The sequence below is a fragment of the Anopheles marshallii genome, chromosome 3 (genome assembly GCF_943734725.1).
Source record: "Anopheles marshallii chromosome 3, idAnoMarsDA_429_01, whole genome shotgun sequence".
NCBI classification, from domain to species: domain Eukaryota; kingdom Metazoa; phylum Arthropoda; class Insecta; order Diptera; family Culicidae; genus Anopheles; species Anopheles marshallii.
The window spans coordinates 44,911,350-44,931,035 of record NC_071327.1 but is presented as its reverse complement, the minus strand read 5'-3'; the positions used below and the strand labels follow the sequence as shown (position 1 = coordinate 44,931,035).

At 40.5% G+C, this 19,686-nt stretch overlaps 1 protein-coding gene across 1 annotated transcript in view; it reads right to left on the bottom strand.

The window, feature by feature from the left end:
* Positions 1 to 1,863, bottom strand: part of LOC128712673 (myb-like protein P) — a 106,218-nt gene extending 104,355 nt beyond the window's left edge. Inside the window, exon 1 of the mRNA XM_053807561.1 lies at positions 1,678 to 1,863. Within this exon, the coding sequence (XP_053663536.1) occupies positions 1,678 to 1,863 (186 nt within the window). The remainder of the gene's footprint in view (positions 1 to 1,677) is intronic.
* Positions 1,864 to 19,686: the final 17,823 nt, after the last annotated feature.

Below are 19,686 nucleotides of genomic sequence, written 5' to 3'. Positions count from 1 at the left end.
GTTAGTTCTCTTTGTAAAAATGCGATAAAAATCACATAGAAAAACGAAGGAAAAGTAAAACAAAACCACAAAACAGAAGATGTGGAAAACTCAAAAACAACAAAAAAACACGAAGAAGAAAAGGTAAAGTGACCATTTCGTAGAATGGTAAAACTTTTCATGGTAGCAAGACGTCGGAAAGGCGACGAATTCCGCTACAACAGTCCGAATCATGTCCGTTCCCATGGTTCGAAGGGAAAAACTTTAACCAAACACAAAATCTCCAAGCGCGCGCGTGGTTTCGTTGGAAAATGTCACCGTGGAAAGTCGACCCGTCGCGTATGGCGAACCAGAAGGGGAACGGATTGGTGGCGTGTCTTCAAATGGGGTATGGGACGGAACCAAAAGACAACCACTTCGTTTCGTCCTTTTCCTCGAGCGAAGGAGGAAACTGGAAACGAACCACAGGGCGTATGGGCAAAGAAAAAGGCACACACAGCACAGCGCAAAAGGCCAACTGGCGAACCTTTCGCCCAGGCACAGCGTCCCGGACCGCAGATAATATGGAAATTTATGTTTTAATCTAGACGATATAAATTATGGCCATCGATTCGCCGGCATCCGGAGGACGCCAGAACGGATGGCAAAGAGAAAATGGCGAAAAATGAGCAATGGCGAAGTGGCAACACACACACACCACAGGCACAGGTATGGGAGGGCCCGAATAGGAAAATCTGTGTGACAAAACGATCAACCAAGAATGGCCGAAGCTTTTCTCGCTGGCAACACGGAATTTATGTGCCAGTCAGTGTTTCGGGCATCTTTGATTTATTTGCGGCCGTTGCGCAAGGGTTTTTCTTGTTTTCTCTCTTTCTCCAGAGCGTGTTGTATGTTTTTTTACAGTTTTGTGTGTGTGTGGGCACTGCATTTTGGTTTGTGCCGTGTGGTTCGACCCCGGTATTAGTGGGCAAAGGATTATCCTTTAGCTTTTCTTCTGCGTTGTTGCCTGTGTACTAAACAAGGATCAATTTCCAAGCTGGCTTAGTTTGCTATTAATTAAATTGGACATCGTTTCACGGAGGCTTAGTCTTATTTCTCAAACATCTCAAAGAAATCGAAGAATTATGCAAACAAAACAATTATGTTGTAAATAAAATTGCTTCTTCTGTACAAACAATCCAATTTTTGGGCTTACTTCGCGAGATCTTCAAGAAATCATAGCAATAAGCTAAAACCCATGTTTGGAAATGTTTACTGGAAATGTTTACTTCGTCTGTATTTAATTGCAAAGTTGTCTTACTTTCTCACACACTCAATAAAACACAATCAATACACGATGCAAATTGATGCACTTTAAAAAAACATCCATCACACAGCACCAAACAGTCTACGACTACGCCACTGATAAGCACCCCCCTCCAACATCCCCCAAAAATCTAACCGACACCGATCGTAAAAATAAAATTGGTTTGCGTTCGCGTTGCCTTATCACATCAACACCCTCCCGGGTCACCAGCCTACCCAGCCTCACCAGACTCCCATCACCAATCTCCGGAGGACCCCCGAGATGGAGAGAGCGAGTGTGTATTTTTCCCTACTGCACACATTGGCACACCAAAAACCAGCTGCATCAACAGTGCAGCGAAGATTCGGCACAGTTTCGCTTAGTATGTAGGGGGTGGGTACGAGTTCACTCACCTGTGTTGCATCGGTGTAGGGTGTGCTAGAGTTCTTATCCACCATCTGGGAGCCGAAGACGGGCGGTGAGCCGTTGCCGTTGTACTGCTGCTGCTGCAGCTGCTGCTGTTGCTGCACCATCACCGTATCCATCTCGCTGTCGTGCTGTGACAACGCGTTGATAACCTGATTGTGTTGGGGAATCATCACTGCGCCCCGAACCACGCGGCGGCCGTTGCACCGACGACGATCGCACGGGTCGCCGTCCGTATTCTTATTGATCTCGCGCAACCCGGCCAAATTGCACACTAACGCACACGCTTTACGGCTTTTGCACCACAGGGCACAGGAACAAAATTTCTTTTTAACTTATTCTTTCTAGCCTGCAAGCTAGAACGCAAACTACGCAACTAACAATCGATCATCAAACCAAACAAAACAACAAACAAACAAATCAGAAAAACAAAACTCCAAACAACGCGCAACTGGGTAATTCGGTACAGCGGGTGTGAAACGAATCGATCGCGTTACCATGGGTGGTAACACACCTGCGCTACAAGGGTTGTGGTTGCACTAAGAACAGCGGATGCACCCGGATGTACTTTTACGCTATTGTAAAACATAAAGCAAAACGCATCTTTTCTCGCGTTTCCTTCAAGCACTTGAACCACCACGAACACCACCAACACTGGCACCACCGCCTGGACATACAGGGGGCTCGCCTACTCGCTCGTTATAACACTGGCACTTGTAATTTTGCGTTTCTTTGATGAACTTCTCCAAAAACTCGGAAGAAGCAATGCACTCTAATCTTTCGCTCTCGCTGCGTTGGATACACTTGCGCACCTCAAAGGGGATACTGGCATCGTTACCCGCACACACACACGGTGCTAATCTTTTCTGTCAATTTCGTGCCCGACAGTTGGGTATGTTTGTTTTATTTTGTTTTCCCCCTTTGGCTCGGCGGTTTTCTTTTACCATTTGCCTAATAACACAACAACAAATTGCTGAAACTCGCTTTTGCAGTAATCACTTTGTATGCACCACACGTTCACAACTCGATAAAAACTGCATTACTTTTTTTTATAAAAGTTAAGTAAAAAAAAGAAAATATTATGAACGACACTTATTAGTAGGACTTTTCCCAAACTTGCATGTCTTTTGCACAACAGAAACACAGTCACATCCGCATGAGTTTTTTCGTTTCAGTTCGTTTCGCTGCCGTTCAGATTGCACTTGATCGATGGAACCGGAGCGAATAATGATCCACCCGAAACAGTCAACCGTCTTATAAATCACTTCAGAACGTCTTATTGATGCAGTTGTTGTGCCACAAAAAAAATGTGCCACACGCACCGTGATAACGAACGCTAACAACAATTGCACACGTATTGCACCCCCGCGTGCATGTAAGCACTGCAGGCCCTGTGAGAAGTTTTGGGATGGGATCTCTGGGGAATTCCTCGGATGGGGTGCATTCGTTTGCAAAAAAACCGCACTAAAGTCTTGTGATAAATCGAATTCACGTTTCTGTTTTAGCGCTCGACTCACGTTCGTATCGTTCTGACAAGGTAAAATACCACTCGACAGTATGTTGTATCAATCGGGTGTATGTCGCACGACTGGTTGATCACCGGTGTCGTTAGAAAGATTTTTCCACGCAACACCTGCATCAAACTGTGCATCGGTCGAATATTGCTTTCACTGTTACGTCTCGACTACCCACCAATCGATAAACACACATGTCTCGAAAACCAACACCGTCACACCGTCAGCCGTTAAACGCGTCCGCTACCGTTTCGAGAACATCAAAGCATGCGGCTTAAGAGCGGTACCGGGTGAGTGGAAGATTGCAATCTAATAACACCCGTTCTATGTAATTTATTTCCAGAAATTATTTCCACTTCCCGAAGCACACCACGCAACCGGTGACAAGACACAGGGCTGGTAGACAGACTTCCAGGCTGTGCCACACCGTGCCGTACTCAATCTCACTTCCGGTTTTTCCCGAAACAGTACGAACATCTGAACGTGATGCGTACGTTGCGAAACCAACTTGCCAAAGGGAGATGAGATGTGTTTCTGTCGATTGCACTTCAGCCACAGTCTGCGATAAGAAGCGTCTAGCGTTATATCGTATCGAAAGATTGACTTCCGCAGTACAGTGTCTTAACATGAGGCACGCTGTTTAGCAACGGTTGCGTTCACGAACGGCATCTCGCGAAATCTGTTTGATGGGTTATTGGGTAGTTTGGATTGAAGTGGTGCGTGCATAATTTTACGAGGACAAAAATAAATTTTATTGCTACAAAAATCACAACTTAATAGCGAATTTCATGGAAAAATTTTACAAAAAAAAAATTTGTTCAGAAGAGTTTCTAAGCGAAATGTTGTAAAAATCACTTCAACAACTAATATGCCATCTTTTCAATCAGCACTAGCAAAAGTCTGTACATTTCTAATCACTACGACCAGAAAAAAGTCACTACACAAAACGGGCCTTGTCTGTTGCTTCACAAGGCGATACTGCTGACAGCACTTTGCTAAACTGTTGCACTCCACTCAAACACACAAAAAGGGGCCCAGCAATGAATCCACCCCGGGGCGGTTCTGCATCACCGCGAACACACAGTGTAGTTTGATGGTGACAAACAGTCTCCAAATGGCTGTGACTATTTGAAATGAAGGAAAACTTGCCGAAAAATAAAAATACAAACAAATTCACAAACTGTTACACGATATGATAACATGTGTTTGAAAATTGTTTGAAACGTATCCCATGATACAGATTCGTGTTTTGGAAGTTTTTTCGATAAAGTTTCAAATTGCTATCTGTTCCTTATCACATTTGTGAAATGCAATTTTTTTCCGGCAACAGTTCACACACTTTCCACAACAAACACACATTTCCGTTCCGGCGTTTTTGATAGTTTGACCGAAAACTGTATTTTCCTCTCACGAATGCATTAAATTAATCGGATGGAAAAATTCATCTCCGCACAATTGCACTGCTCTGGTGCAGACACTGCAACAGCAGCTTCACAACGCCACTTTGCTCACGATCGCATTGGATGGACCGACGTATCACAACCAAAGCGCATCCACACACATATTCTACACAGCATTGCACAATATTCACCTATATTTTACGTTTCACCTATATCGCACAATTTTGTTTCTTTTTGCAGCAAGGACATGTACACGGATGTTGTGTTTATTTGCCGTTCGGTGTAAATGTTTTGCAATGTTTCGTTCCGATGCCGGGTTTTCTCACTAGGCTCCACTCACGGCTCACTGCGATCTACTACTTGTTCGATTTGCAGGCAGAGTGTTTCGATGCCTTTCGCTGTTTTGCTGCTACTGCTGCTGCTACTACTAAGATGCGAATCGACTTCTCGCTGACGGCTCCGCAGCTTTTGCGTCCGCCTCGGGTAGTGTTGTTTAGAGACTGAATATTCGTTCGCTGTTTTCGCCACGGCAGACTCTCGGCTGTCGGGTTTCGGTCCGCACGGACGCTGTAACTCACGCACACCGTTGCACAACGACCGTGCTCGGGTGGTACACGGTGGGGGTGATTCTCGCACGCTCTACCATTCTCGCTGACGCTACCTCTCTCTGTCTGGCCTGCACGAGATGCTGAAAACACGGCGTCGCGTCCACCCACCAGCGCACGCACTCGCGGTACCGCCTGTACGCAATTTTATTCCACATCCGAACCGAACTCGTTCGTGAGCACTCGGTGAGTGTGAGTAATGGCGTGAGTGCCGCCAGGAAAAAAACTAGATGCTATCAATTTTGCAGGTTTTCCCCACCAGATGGAACGATAATTTACCTATCATGTTAAATCGTTTGTTTAAAAAAAAAAAACAAAAAAATATTTTTAAAAAACATACTCATCTAGCTTTGTGCATTAAAATATTCGTTTATTCAGCGATGTGCAGCACATCGGTACTCAGTAAACTCACGACGAGAAGCATCACGCACACTAGAGCACGAACGCATTTCCCTATTGTGCTGTTGCATCGAAGTTCGTCAGCTGATCGTTGCGTGTGTGTGCGTTTGTGTAAATATGCAATGTACGAATACGCAGCCGGGTTGGTGTGCGAGCGTATCGTAGTGTGAATGAGGGTGTAAGGGAGTTTACTACTATTGGATGCAAAATTGACAACTTTTCATTTGATTTGATATATTTCACATTACAAATTTTGTTGTATTTATTGACATACTATATATTATTAAACCAAATTATAGAACGACTAAATATAATTTTAAAGTCCATTTGAAAAACAAATTGCAATAAAACAAATTATTTGACAAAAAGACGTTTACAATTTTAGGTTGGAAAAAATCACTCATCTTATTTAAACGATTTTCATGAGATAAAAGCACATTTTTAACAATTGACATATGACGGCATGTTACATCCAACACGTTCTATCTCACTTTCTCTCACGCATCAGCCGGGTAGCAACACATGCGCAGCTGACCGGTGCTGTTGCTTTTACATGACTTTCGCACATGCAACCGTGCATTGAATCATAGCCCGCTGTTGTGGGTGGTATGATAAGAATAAAATCACTCCCCAAAAATTGAAAACTGATTACACCTCTCTGTGATTAGACGTTATCGGTCAAAGCTGGAGGGTGGAAATAAAAACATCAACAATTAGGGTCGTTGTTCGAATAGATTAGATGTGTTTGAGGAGTATTTTTTATTCTCCGTAATAACGTCACAATGATGAAGCATTTTGCTAAAAAAAGTTTTTAAAATATTGCTCTCTCTTAACTGACAATAACATTATTATTTTGAAAAATTTCTGCAATTTTCTCGAATCAAAAGGTAACATCAAGTTCGATTACAATACTACATCATCCGTATGTGTGCGAAATAAACATAACACACACCACTGATCACCTTATTATGCATCCCACGGTTAGCATAAACATGTTGCCTACCCTTCCGCACCCTAACTCATGCCTTTGTGCATCTTTCCACTTTCACTGTGGTAGTAAACGATCTATTTAAGTGTGTTAGTTTCGATCGCAGCTCAAATCGGGGTGGAAGAATGTTATGTTCGCCTCCGTACGAAGCATAATTCCGCACACTAACCTGTACCACAGTGCAGAACGGTTCCGATTTCCTCTTTCGCTGTCATCTCGAGAGCAGATCACGTTCGATGGTAGCATAATTTCACATGCTCGCAACCGTTTCTGTCTCTCGGCCTCTGCTCTTCTGTCACAGCTGTGTGTGAGAGTCGCGATGAAGGTACAAATAAAAACACAAAAACATATGATTTACGTCTTGGTATTGGTAGACTATTGGTTCTTCTTTTATGTTTCAACCGTTTATGCATCATTCGCTTCCAGTTTGAATAGGTTCGTGTGGCTCTGCGGGGGCTCAAGTTTCCGCTATTTTGCTTTGCTGCCTTCGGGTAAACGTATACGCAGGCTTTCTTCGTTTTTTCTGTTCATCTTTCCACGTTACGTTAAGTCTGTGCCCATGCCAAACATGTTGCAGGGCAAACCATGTGCTCCAACACCGATGAACGACGAAATGCGCATTATTTCGTCCGCAAAATCTTCGATTTAGAACATTGTAGCAAAATAATCAAAGTTTAGATACTAAAGCATGTATTTAAAATGGCTAAAAGTGAAAAAGGGAAGAGAGACAATTAAAGTGAAAAAGGAGGTTCAAAAAAATTAAGTTACTTCATTTTTATGAATGATCGTTTGAAACATGTACATAAAAATTTGAATAAAATTTCTAAAAACTAAAAAAGTAAAATATTAAAAAAAAATCATATAAAAAATAAACATATTCACTAATAATTGATTCGGTTAAAATGCTACAAATCAATTAACATACATTTAAATCTTCTCCACTTCCTAAAATAGCATATATTAACATTGGAATGGTTAAACAGCAATCATCCATCAAATTCAATTTCATAACAAAATTCCTGACCGTTCCTCTGGTATTTTGCTCTTTCTTTTCTTGTCTGCAAGGGTAAGTATCATAATGAAGCAACAATCAATCTCAACTCGACACAACACCCAGACATGGTGCTTGGTTCTGCACCCTCCAAACCTTCCCTCTCCCAGTGTCACGACAACCAGCACACCAACACTTTCAACTACCTTCACCTGTGTGGTGGTCGATTCCAGCATCCTTTTGCTGTGTTTCGCAGCCATCAACGCGAAAGCACCACTACGACGACAAACAGCACTTGTGCAACAGACGATACAGACAGCACCTGGCTTCCTGCATCTTGCCTGCACGTCACAATTCCTTATTCAACTACGCAAAAAGCGCAAAAGAGCTGTGGCAGGTGGTAAAGGATAGGCAAACCCCCGTTCCACGCAAAGGTCCGGACGAAGATGGTAGTGAGATCTGGTGCGCGTTGGAAACAAGGCAAACCAGACTGCGGGGTATCCTTGCGCATTAATCCCTTTCGCATCCCCTTTGCTGGCGTATCAGCGTAAACAGCGACACCGAGCCATCCCATCCACCAGCGGAGCCTGTTAGCATAAAGCGATGTTATTATGTACACAGGTATTTACATAAACACACAGAAGATTGCTCGCTTCGAGGTGATCCCCATCCTTACCGGGTTTCCTCCGTGTGTTGAATTGAATCCATTTCCCTACCTTCTGGATCATGATGCGCATAAAAGGGCGCTAGCATAAGCAAACCATCCCCCACAAACACTAGCGCGCCGGTGTACGAAACGGGGCTGTTTAATACCCGTCTCAGGCCACGACGCGATGTACACAGTGCACACTGTAAGCGCTCAGGGACGGTTTCTGTGTGCGTTCGGTTGCATGGGATGCTGTTGCTGCGGCTGGATGTTTCCTTTTGCGTCTTGGAAGAAGGTGCTGGATACCGATTCGTGCGATGAAGAACAGGAATACGACAACGAAAGCGACGATGATGATGATGACGATATTGATGATGTGGCAAAGTGATCCTTTTTTTTTCGGTGGCTCGGTTACGTCTCTGTTCGGTTGGAATGTGTGACGAATGGGATGGAGGAAGTCACATACCAGTCAGCCATCTGGATTGGGTTTCGACGAACGTAGCAACGCGTTTTGATGGATATAAAATGTATTTTGCTATCGAGATTAATCGGAGTGGGTAAAAAAGAACAAAGGTGTTAGTGTAGTTCATACAGAAAAGTGTAGTTAACACAAACAAGTATTTAAAACAGAAAAAATTTATTGATGAAACCTGAAAAGGGTTCAGGTTTATCGCATGATCGACCCACAGTTAAATCATATAACACATATCCTTTTAGAAGACAAGTTTTTTAATTCTACATTAACAGTATCAGTTATTGAAAACTATTAAAAAATAATCGAAACTTTGCAAACCTGTTTACAATGGTAACTGCACTCCTTGTACCAATTAGCGCTTATTTATCTAATTAAAGAAATCTCCACGGTTGGAATGTTCGATGGAATTGAATATATTGTTTGATAGTTGAACAGTTAAAACAACTCAAAGTTTATGGTTTCGGTAATCTGAATGAATGACGTAAATATTTTTTTTAAACCCACTACATCCCGTACGAAATCTTAATAAAAATCAGACGACGCTTCGCAGTTCTTCTACAGTTGTCACAAAACGCAAGGGTAGGACATGATTTTGACTTAGCCATCGGCAGATCTCGTGATGTTTGAAGAACAGTGATTAATTTTTTTAATTTTAGGTTATTTTCTTCCAATGTTGATCAAAAATATTGTAGCGCTTGTTTATTATTTTTGTGTCGCAAATTATTTCTATATTAAATCAGTGTTCGTCGTTCGTTCAAATCAAATCGTTTAAGTGCTAAAATGCTGATATTCGAAATTTGTGAAATTGTAAAAAGTTTTTGTGTAATTTTACAAAACATAATTCAAACAATTAATTTTAACCTATAAAGTGTTCTTTCACTGACGGAACCAGTGGCGGACCAATCCCCTTGGAGGCCCTGGGCGGAACGGTAGCTGGGGTCTCAAATTGAAAAAAATAGTTTTCCGGGGCGGAGGGTGACCATGATGAAATTAAAAAAAAAAACTTATCTAAGGGTTGGGTTGTGCTTTTTCTACTAAACAGCTTTTTCCGTGGCCCTAGGCGTTAGATTCGCCACTGGACGCAACTCTTAAATTATATCGTACATCCATTTAAAAACTTTAGCACAACTTTTACACAAGAGTATTTTTGCGTATGAAATGTATTACATTGTGAAGTGATATGTTAAATACATCTACAAAAAACGATGTATACTAATGTAAACGAATAATTGAGTAAAGTAATCGCTACACGAACACGCACGAGAAAGATGTGTTGAAAATTGCCACCCATGATTGCTCGAAAACCTGTGAACCAACAGATATGTTTTAATTACGTTTTCTTCACATTTTTATTATTAATTTTTTTATGACGGCTCTTTGCCGTATTGGTCTAATGTTTTTTTTTTTTGAAACTGGGGATTTGTTTTTATTAAATTGATTTATTTCAGAAATACGCCGCTTTTTCCATGAAAAAATCATTTTTTTCCTTCAATGGTCAAAATATTGAGAAATTTAGAGACAGAAATCATTTTCCAATTTTAAATTTTCGACATTTGATCTATAATTGAGATTTCTTGATTTTAGATTTTGGCTTTTAGTAAAGCCTTAGTTTAAAATATTTCTTTTTCTTACGGTGAAAGATTTTAAAACCATATCATAAAATTCAATTGGCTAGAGCTGCATCTGATTTTAAACAGCGCTCTCATGGCAGGTCTGTAGGAACATCATTGTTCTTGTTTAATATTTTAATTATTTAGACCTACGACATAAATGTCGAACATGAATGATGATACACTAAAGCACCTACTAAACAATATAATAGATGTTGACATTACCTTCAAACTTCGAGTGTTTATCTCTCCTCAAATAAAAATGCACAATTAGATTTTTCTGATTTGACATTTTCTAATATGTGAAGGGAAAACCTTGTCCAATTCATTGAAAATATTATTATCGCTAATGATTAATATTGTACATCAATCTATTTTTTCATAGTTAGCAACCAACAAGAATTTATTTTTATCAATTAGCTAAAGAAACCTGCATTATGTAATATATTATTCCTCTTCTTCTTTCTTTTTATCTATTCTAATAATATTTTAAAAAAGTCATATCCAATCAGATATTGTAAGAAGAATAAATATATCATAAAACAGCCGATAAATTATTTTTATGGTATCGTTACATATGTCTACGAAGACATATTTTCTGTTATTCCAGCAAAACACAACCATACCATAAAAGATTTGAATTATAAATCTATTATATTGAACAAACTAAACTATTGTGAGCATGTTTTTCATTCAAGAAAGATCAACGACAACACCATTAAACACAGCTGAAGCTCTTCTTTCATTGATTCAACTCGAGTTGACACAGCAATGGCAATGGATAAAATGTGAAGTGGAATTTTATTTCTTCAAACGGTCGAGTGATGAAGTGAAAAATCATTCAACCCATGAAAACTTCACCGTCAATGAATGCATTTTTATTGTTTGACTTTTCATGAAGACGCACACACGTACACCAAGAAATGTATATACACCATCGGTTCCTGGTGTCTGGTTTTGAGTGGTTTCAAATTTCTTCCCCATTCGGTTTGGTAGAAATCAAACACACACAAAAATCAGATAAATCGTCACCGTAATATGGTGCAAGATAAAAAAAATAGAAGGAAAACGTATTCAAGCGAACCTGTACATCGAACGCAAGTGAATGCTGCTGAACATAAAGTGGTCCATTAAAACACAGACACACTAAATGCGCTAGAAAACTCAAACGAGTAAGAAAGAATGCCATCCGATTTTTTTCTTTTTGCCAGGAAAGAAAAATGATCTGTTTAACGTCTTCAAGTCTACGCGGCATGTCAACATGAGCTTCCCTTCCTACTTGTGCTTGTCCCTGTGTTGGCTAGGTGAGTTGGTGGAACCGATACGCCAATCTCTACCACAGAGCGTGTCATTCACAATGCATCCGTAAGCATCGGATGTGGGTTCGACGACGTGGAAAAAGCTTTCCTACAGCAGTGAAGAGAACGATGACGATGCTGGAAGAGAGCAGATGAAAAATTAAAATTTCACCGCTTCATCGTGGTCGTCGATAAGGAAGAAAGGACACCTTTGCATTCGTTTGGTTGTGGTCGACAAAAAATAAAACAGGTAATGCAGTCCATTATTCCTACCGTTATGGCATTGCAAATATTGCATTTTCCTTCAATTGTTGACTCTGAACTCGAGATATCCGCACCCAAAAGGAAAGCACTCTTCGGATCCGGGCACTGGGGGCAGGAAGGAGTGCAAATGGATTCAGATGTGGGGACACCAACCAAGCCACCGGTTTCACCGTTACATTGTGGTGTGGTTGATATCCCACTTTTGCTCATTCAGAAACAGGAGTCATTGATTTCTGCTGACATCATCAGCTTCGTCCTGGGTGGGACAAGAATGCAAACGGTTTACGGGAACTTGAATTAAAAGAAGCAAAAAAAAACCTGTTAGCTACAGAAGATTAATTCGTAAGCAAGTGACAATCGAGGGTTTTTCTACCACACGACAGCAAAAAGGGATAACGTTCAATCCCGTTTGTAACGTGCTCGTTCACATCCTGAAGGATGTGACCCGTTTTTCCTCCCATGCACCGTATGCACAGGCGGGCTTAACGCATTCGTTTCGAACTTTCCTCTGGAGGGATAAACTTCCTGCTCTCCCGCAAAGGCTTCAGCTCTATACGAACCAAGAGCTAAATATGTCTATGGAGTGTAGCCGCTTGATAGATAGGGTCATTTGGGGCTATTTCGTAGGGTAGAACACTGCGTGGGTAAACAATTGCGATACGCTGAAAATGGTCCATCCCTCGAACGGCATAGGTCCATTCCAGCGAACATTCCATGTGTGCCGATAAATCGTCGAATGTGTTTCATAAATTTGTCCTTTAAGCTCGCTCGTTTTGGTTCATCCCGGATTGTATCTTAAATGGGTCACGGACTTTAGTTTTATGAATGGAAACGGGTTCCCCTACGTCATGTAGTTTTTTTAATTCTTTACAAGGATATATATGAAGATCGCAATACAACGCACTGTTCCATACATATGACAACAAAGCGGCGACAAATTCTTAGAGATAAAAAATATGATAATGAATCAATAAGGAAAATGGTAAATTAAAGGGATTAAAATATTAAAGCTTGCTATTTTAATGAGAAAAATTTCGCATTCATGAATTGGAATCTGATGAAAGAATCTGATACACTATTTCAAAGATTCAAGATTTCTAAAATATTTATGAATCAAGACGATTCATGAATCTCTGAGGATGCATTCATGATTTAAGAATCTTTTGAAAATCAATCCTAGATTTCAATTACTCCTCACAAAAGATTCATATGAATAACTCTGTTAGAAAGATACATTAAGCACAGCACTAGTTGTATGATATCTTGCTAAAAATTCGGAGGGAAACTTCTACGAGAGGATCTGTTATACAATGGGAATCACTATTACTGTTCTAATGAGATTGGAATGGACCGCGGCTGTCTATAACGAAGGAAGGAAAGTTTTAATAAAATTATCATTCATATACTAATAAGTACTTTGAAAACTGTTGTCATTTATTGTTTTTAAAACGAATCATACATTTATTTACGTCTCCTTAACCTATTTCGGTGGCTGAAAACAAAACTAACAACTATAACAAAATTGTGCATGCCTTGCCCACCTTGTGTCCCATGTGCAAACCCGTTACGACAGATATCATGTTCCAGATGTAACGCGAAATAACTACCTATTAGCTGGAGAGCTCACCGAAACAGTGCGTCAGAAAATGGCCAACATTGTGCGGGAAAATCCCGTCCGCCTTCAGCACGCGATCACGCACGCCATCCGCCGGCCAACCCATTCGCTTTGGTCCAGCCCAGTAGAAGTGACCGTTCCAATTTTTTTGTTTTATACTTCTATCCCGCACCCGAAGGCCACGTGTGAATGTGCCAGTTAGTGCTATCTCATGCAAAACACAACATCGCCGCAACACGGGCAAGGCGCCGTGGCAGTAAAGGAAAAACAAAGATAAAACAGCATAATGAAGCGACAGAAGCACCCGAACGGTTACGGTTGCGGTGCGGGGTGGTACGCGAGTGGGCAGCAACAGGCATAGATAATGCCTGTTCCTGGATCGTGCGTCGTAGCCAATCCATTTGACCACGCGTTGGACGGTCAAAGCGCGTGCGGTGCGTTCCCGTCGCTATGCACTGTGCGATGCGCACCCGAACTGTTGTCCAGCCGGCAATGCCACTTTCCCGAACTGGAACAGCATGCAAGCAACCAATAACGATTAGCAAACTCGTGTGATTTTGTTTTTATGTTTCATTTTTCAATCGTTTTCAAGGATGTTGCACGCAGGAGTACGAACAATACAAAAGTCAGGTTTATTAAGTATTAAAATTGTAAAATTTGATTCTCATGAACCGAGCAACATTATTACACAATTAAGAAGAAAAATTAAACAAAACAAAAACAAATAAATGTTAACCATACAGCAACTGATGCTAACATCATATCTTGTGTTCCGTTTCAATACGCTCCTAAGAATGGTAAACCGCCGGCAGTATGGCTCAGCGTCTTCTACGACATCGTGCGAGGCTGGCGAGACTTGCATGAAACAGATCGCCAGCGGCCAAACCCATACAACTCTACCGCTCATTCCGGCCCTGCTTCTAGGAGCATGCAAATTATTAGTTTTGATAATCATTTTCTTTGAATTCGCTAATTGACACAGCATCATTATGGAGCTCTGGGCATATGGAGCCTGGGAACCGTGTTCCAACGTGACGCATCCATTCGATGTGATGGAGAGGGTGTAACATGGGAAGAACAGCGTTGGTCGAAGGCAACATCTTACCATCACCGTGAGCCACGATTGAAGCACCAAACCAAACGGAACCCTCTGCGAGAAGAGCGAAAGTAGATAAGCTTCGTATCAGAACTGGGGCAGTGCGTGATGTGTCCGAGAACGAGTCTCAAATATTGAGCTGTAAGCGTAGCATAGGAAACTGGTGAAAGGGGGAGAAACATCCATCCAGCTGCTTGGATGCGTTGGAAAAAGCGAGTTTTAGGAATGGTTGGCATAGATTGATTCGTAATAGTGTAACAAATGATGTTTGGTATGACGGAGGTGAAAAATAAAACTGGAAGTTTTTATTATGCTTCATTATAACAGTAATATTCTTTTCACTATTTCTCATATGTTTCTTCTCACATGATACTTTCTGTAAGTCGCGAGAGGAAAAAGACAACCTCACGAGTAAATAAACTTACAGAACCATCTCCATTGAACATGCTAACACACAAATTTCACAAGCCTACACTAAATTGGTCAATCACTGTAATGGAAGAAATGGAAAAGAATCGTTAAAAGAGCCGCGAACTGAAAACAGAAATTATGCATGCTCAGCCCCGAAACCCAGACAGCACCCCTGAGAAGCTTTCGGGAGCGAAAAAATCTGATACTTAATCATTCTTACAAAAAATGTGTGCACGGTAGCACGTGTACTGGTTACACCTGCAAGTGTGGTAGAGATATGCATTCAAAGAACTCCATTACAATGCTTTTTTTGCCAAACTAACGAACAAATTAAACGAAAGTAAAATGCAAGTGGTACCCAATCATTTATTTAAGCGTAATTAATTTTATTAAAACTGCTGTCGTACCTAGTTCAATAAAGAGTGTTAAAAAAGGTTGGAAGCGAAGCTGGAAACAGCATCCGTTGACATGGTCAGTCCCGGTATACCCGATCGAATGGGAAGCAATTGGAATGCGTAACAGCATGACTAGTAGCACACATGAGCAAATGAGGACACATTTCTTTAATGCTCCCAAATTGAACACTGATTTTCTGTCTGGGGTTTTCTTTTCCCTGTGCATGTCTCATTCTCTTTCGTTTACTACCCACAAAGGTTCAAAGCGACAAACAAAACTCTTGTACGGTCAGTCAACATTCGATATGGTGGCACGTTAGCCGATATGCTGTGAAATGTATTTACCCGTTCAAAATAGGACACTACAATGCATCGAATCGGGTACGATCTAAACAGCAGTGTCTGACAGAACAAATTGTTAGTGTGTTTCTTAGTGGGTATATCAAACGAGACAATATGTTCATTCACTAGTTTTATAAACTTGTATTATATTATGCTGCATATACCAGTTACAAAATAGTACTTAATTAAGACGAAGGATTCTTGGAAAATTTGTTGTTTTTTGTTTATTCTTTGCACTACGTGCGTACGTGTCTTTGATTGATCGTCAAACCATTCACAGAATCACTATTGTTAACATCAATGATCTTCTCTTTATTACATATTACATATACATATTACATATTACATATTACATATTACATATTACATATTACATATTACATATTACATATTACATATTACATATTACATAATTGTTTTTCTATCAGGCCATTCACGTTAAGACTTTATTTAAAATGCTTCTTCCAAATGTCAGCAATTTTAAAAGTGTAATTAAAACAGATTAGACATAGTACAGATAGTATCCAAAAACCAACCGAATTTTCTTAAAGAACGACCTCCACTTTCTGCAGCAGAGTTACTCCTCCCCCTGAGATTCATCACGTTAAGTTTTTAACGAGATGGTTTCATTTCTGATCGAAATTTCACTACATTTTTCATTATTGGCAGAGTAGCTGGAACATTCGGCCGATTACCCCGGTGATAAGGTGCCCTTTCACTATTCGTAGAAGGAAATGTCTCCAAACCAATGTGAATTTTACCTTAGATTTATATTCAAATAGAATGAATCAGTACGGTCTGGCCGTTCTTAATGAATAGAAACACATAGCTAAGCATTCAAAATACACCGCTGTTATTGTGTGTAATTGAAAGTATATGGAAATTTGCCGCTGAGTAAGCAGTAATTATTCCATCAACCGATCTTTCCTGCTGACGATTTGGTGTTATCGTTGTGCCATCTGGGGAAATTTCCCTTCACATCCCAAGATAAGTTTGCTTCATGATCGCGTCAGTCCCAATTCCAGCACATTTCACCGGGTGTCTGATCAGTTTTGATAACAGCGAGCCTTCCGAGAAAAACATTAACCAGTTAAAATGTGCAATTTGCCATCCATCAACATGATGCTGGCCAGAACGGCGTGTTGTAAGGTGGGTGGAGGAATTAAATGTGATCCAACAAACCAGACACCGGCCGTTTTATTAGATTGAGCTTCGTGGGTTTTCATCAGCATTCATCAGCATTGCACACGTTGGTACCCGGGCAAGATTATCATCTTAAAATTCGTACATCTGTTTTTTCGTATTGTTTTTTGCAACCAACTGTCGTCTGCTTCGCGTTAGAGTGAGCTTACTCATCAATCATTCAACGTGCACGATGCATTTATTGCCTGTTCCGGCAGGTCCCGTGTCATGTCACCAGTAGTTGGAATGTTCAATGTCACCGAAGTGCGGCCGTTGTATTTAGATGTTACGGCTGAAGTTCGAGACGATTGCTATTAATAATACTTTTTTATGATCCATATATAATTACCGTTCTGGATCGAACTACGGATAGCTTCTACATCCAGACATTATTCACATTTTAGCTGAATATAAACTATAATATAAACTATAATAAACTATAATCACACTGTTTTGTTAATTTTACATGATTGCGATGAAATACTGGAATCAATTAACAAAGTTAGTGACATATTTTAGGCCCTAATTTTGGAGTAAATAAATATTTTCCATCTGTGGCTGCCGCCCAATTCACCACCGGTAGAATTCTTAGCTATCGGAAAGGCCCTGGTGTATTGGTCGCGGGGCAGATCTTCACCCGACAGGACCGGTCCAAAATCCCATCCGGTCCGATGCTCCGTACGCAGGACTGACTTTGAAGTATAGGCGGGCCGATGAAGAAGAAGAAGAAGCATTCTTAGTCGTTTTGCTTTAAACCGACTCTAGTGTTGATTCATCATTAATTCTCTTTATTCTGACCTACAGCTACATTATTTTTCATTTACACACCACAACTGCAACTGCACAACTGAAGTAAATTGTAATTTCATACATGATAATAGAAGAAAACCACAATAGTAGGCGTAGAAATGTCACCGTGATGGGTTTTGCATTATTTGCTAAACATTATTTGCTCTTTATATCCATTTGTACGGAGATAAGTTAAAACTGTATAATTATACTTTTAGCTCGGAAAGCGTGTGATTTGTGACCCTATTGATGAAGTTTCGATGTTGTCCAAAACGTAAATAAAGCATCCGTAATATGAAACATATCGTCAAAAGTGTCTCTACTTCGGATCTGAATAATGCAATTTCATGATAGTCTCAAACATTTCGAGTTATTTTCTTAGAAAATCTCATTTAATCTTTCATTCATCTTGTTTCACAAATAAGAAATTTTTACTCTATCAAACCAGAATATGCTGAGGTGTGACCAATAAAATTAGCATTTACTGCACAATATTATGTGCAAAAGATGCCTTAAGTGTCTGTTATTCGATCCAAAAAGGTAGATTGGAAAACAATAATTTCATATTCAATGTATAGTTTGGTATTGTTGTCAATAATATTTCTGAAGCGTAATTAATTGTTTAAATTATCATTCAACAATATTATTAATCATTTTGACATTTCCATGACATAATTACTGCATCTAACCGCATCTAAACAATAATTGATAATTTGACAAGGTAAGCAAAATGAAAAAAAAATAATTATTTTCTTTCCATATCATTTGATTGACAGGAATTAACTCGTACTCCCAATGACATTTGTTTGACGTAGATTATCAAGACTGTTAATGTATTTCACTCCTTCCGCAATTTGTCCACCAAGTACGTTTGCGATTATGGTATGATTTTAAAACGGATAGCGAAACCAAAACCAAAACGACCACACGATGGATCTGATTAGCCGTGCCCCGAAGCCTATCATCGCCTATCGACCATCGGTCAAGGTTTTGACACCGTTTTCGAACCGTATCGATATGTCGATCAGAAGGCTCATTAAAAGACAATAAAATCGCGCGTGTTTGATAACAATGCATCGCAGCGACTTCCTCGTTAGAAATCCCGACCCGCAGCCAAAGTCTACCATAACAGCCGTAAATTAGCAGTGTAAACAAATAACAATTGCAATTGCATCGACCATTATCACGATGAGTAGATCCTGTAGCACAATTCATGGTCTATCTCTCTATATATCAATCTATCCCATGCCGCTCAGAGCATTTTAAATGCTGTATGAAAGTTTAATGCAGAACATCTAGTTATAGCAAATTATATAGTAAATTTGATCGATTTGAAAGATTACGAACTATGAATTTAAAATGCAGTGTTGCATAACATAATTGCATTACGTCAAAAATGTTGTTGCATTACTGTTCGCTTCCAGCTGAATTGACGCAATGTGCTCTAGAATGGCACAGTGCACATACTTCCTTCTTGTCTTAGAACGGAAAGCTCTCCTTCTCTCTTTAGCATGGAGCAGCTGGAGTGTGGCCTTTGGCCTTTCGACGGCATAATGGTGCTAACTTACACACAGCGATGACTGATGCGCAATCCTTATTGCACCACCTTCCGATACTGGGGCCACTGTGTCTGACCCATTTTTTCAATCCACTCGCGATAAGGCGTGCGCAACGAGCGAATGAAATTCGTGCGTACGCGCACTTAAACCAAAAACACTAACACACCCATAAAACCCAACGGCCTGGAAAAGCCCTGTACGCTCAGTTTTTGCTTTGCGATTGTTTTTTGTTTGCTTTTTTCTCCCTCTCTTGTCAATTTTGCATCATTTTCCCGCATGCTGCATGCGTGAAGGCGTGCGGAAATGCCGGCTAGGAATGAATCGGCCTCGGTGAAAATACCATTCCGGTGAGCCATCGGTTTGATCAAGGTGGAAAAATGCATCACGGCCAATTACCCTAGTCATGCTTGCAGGATT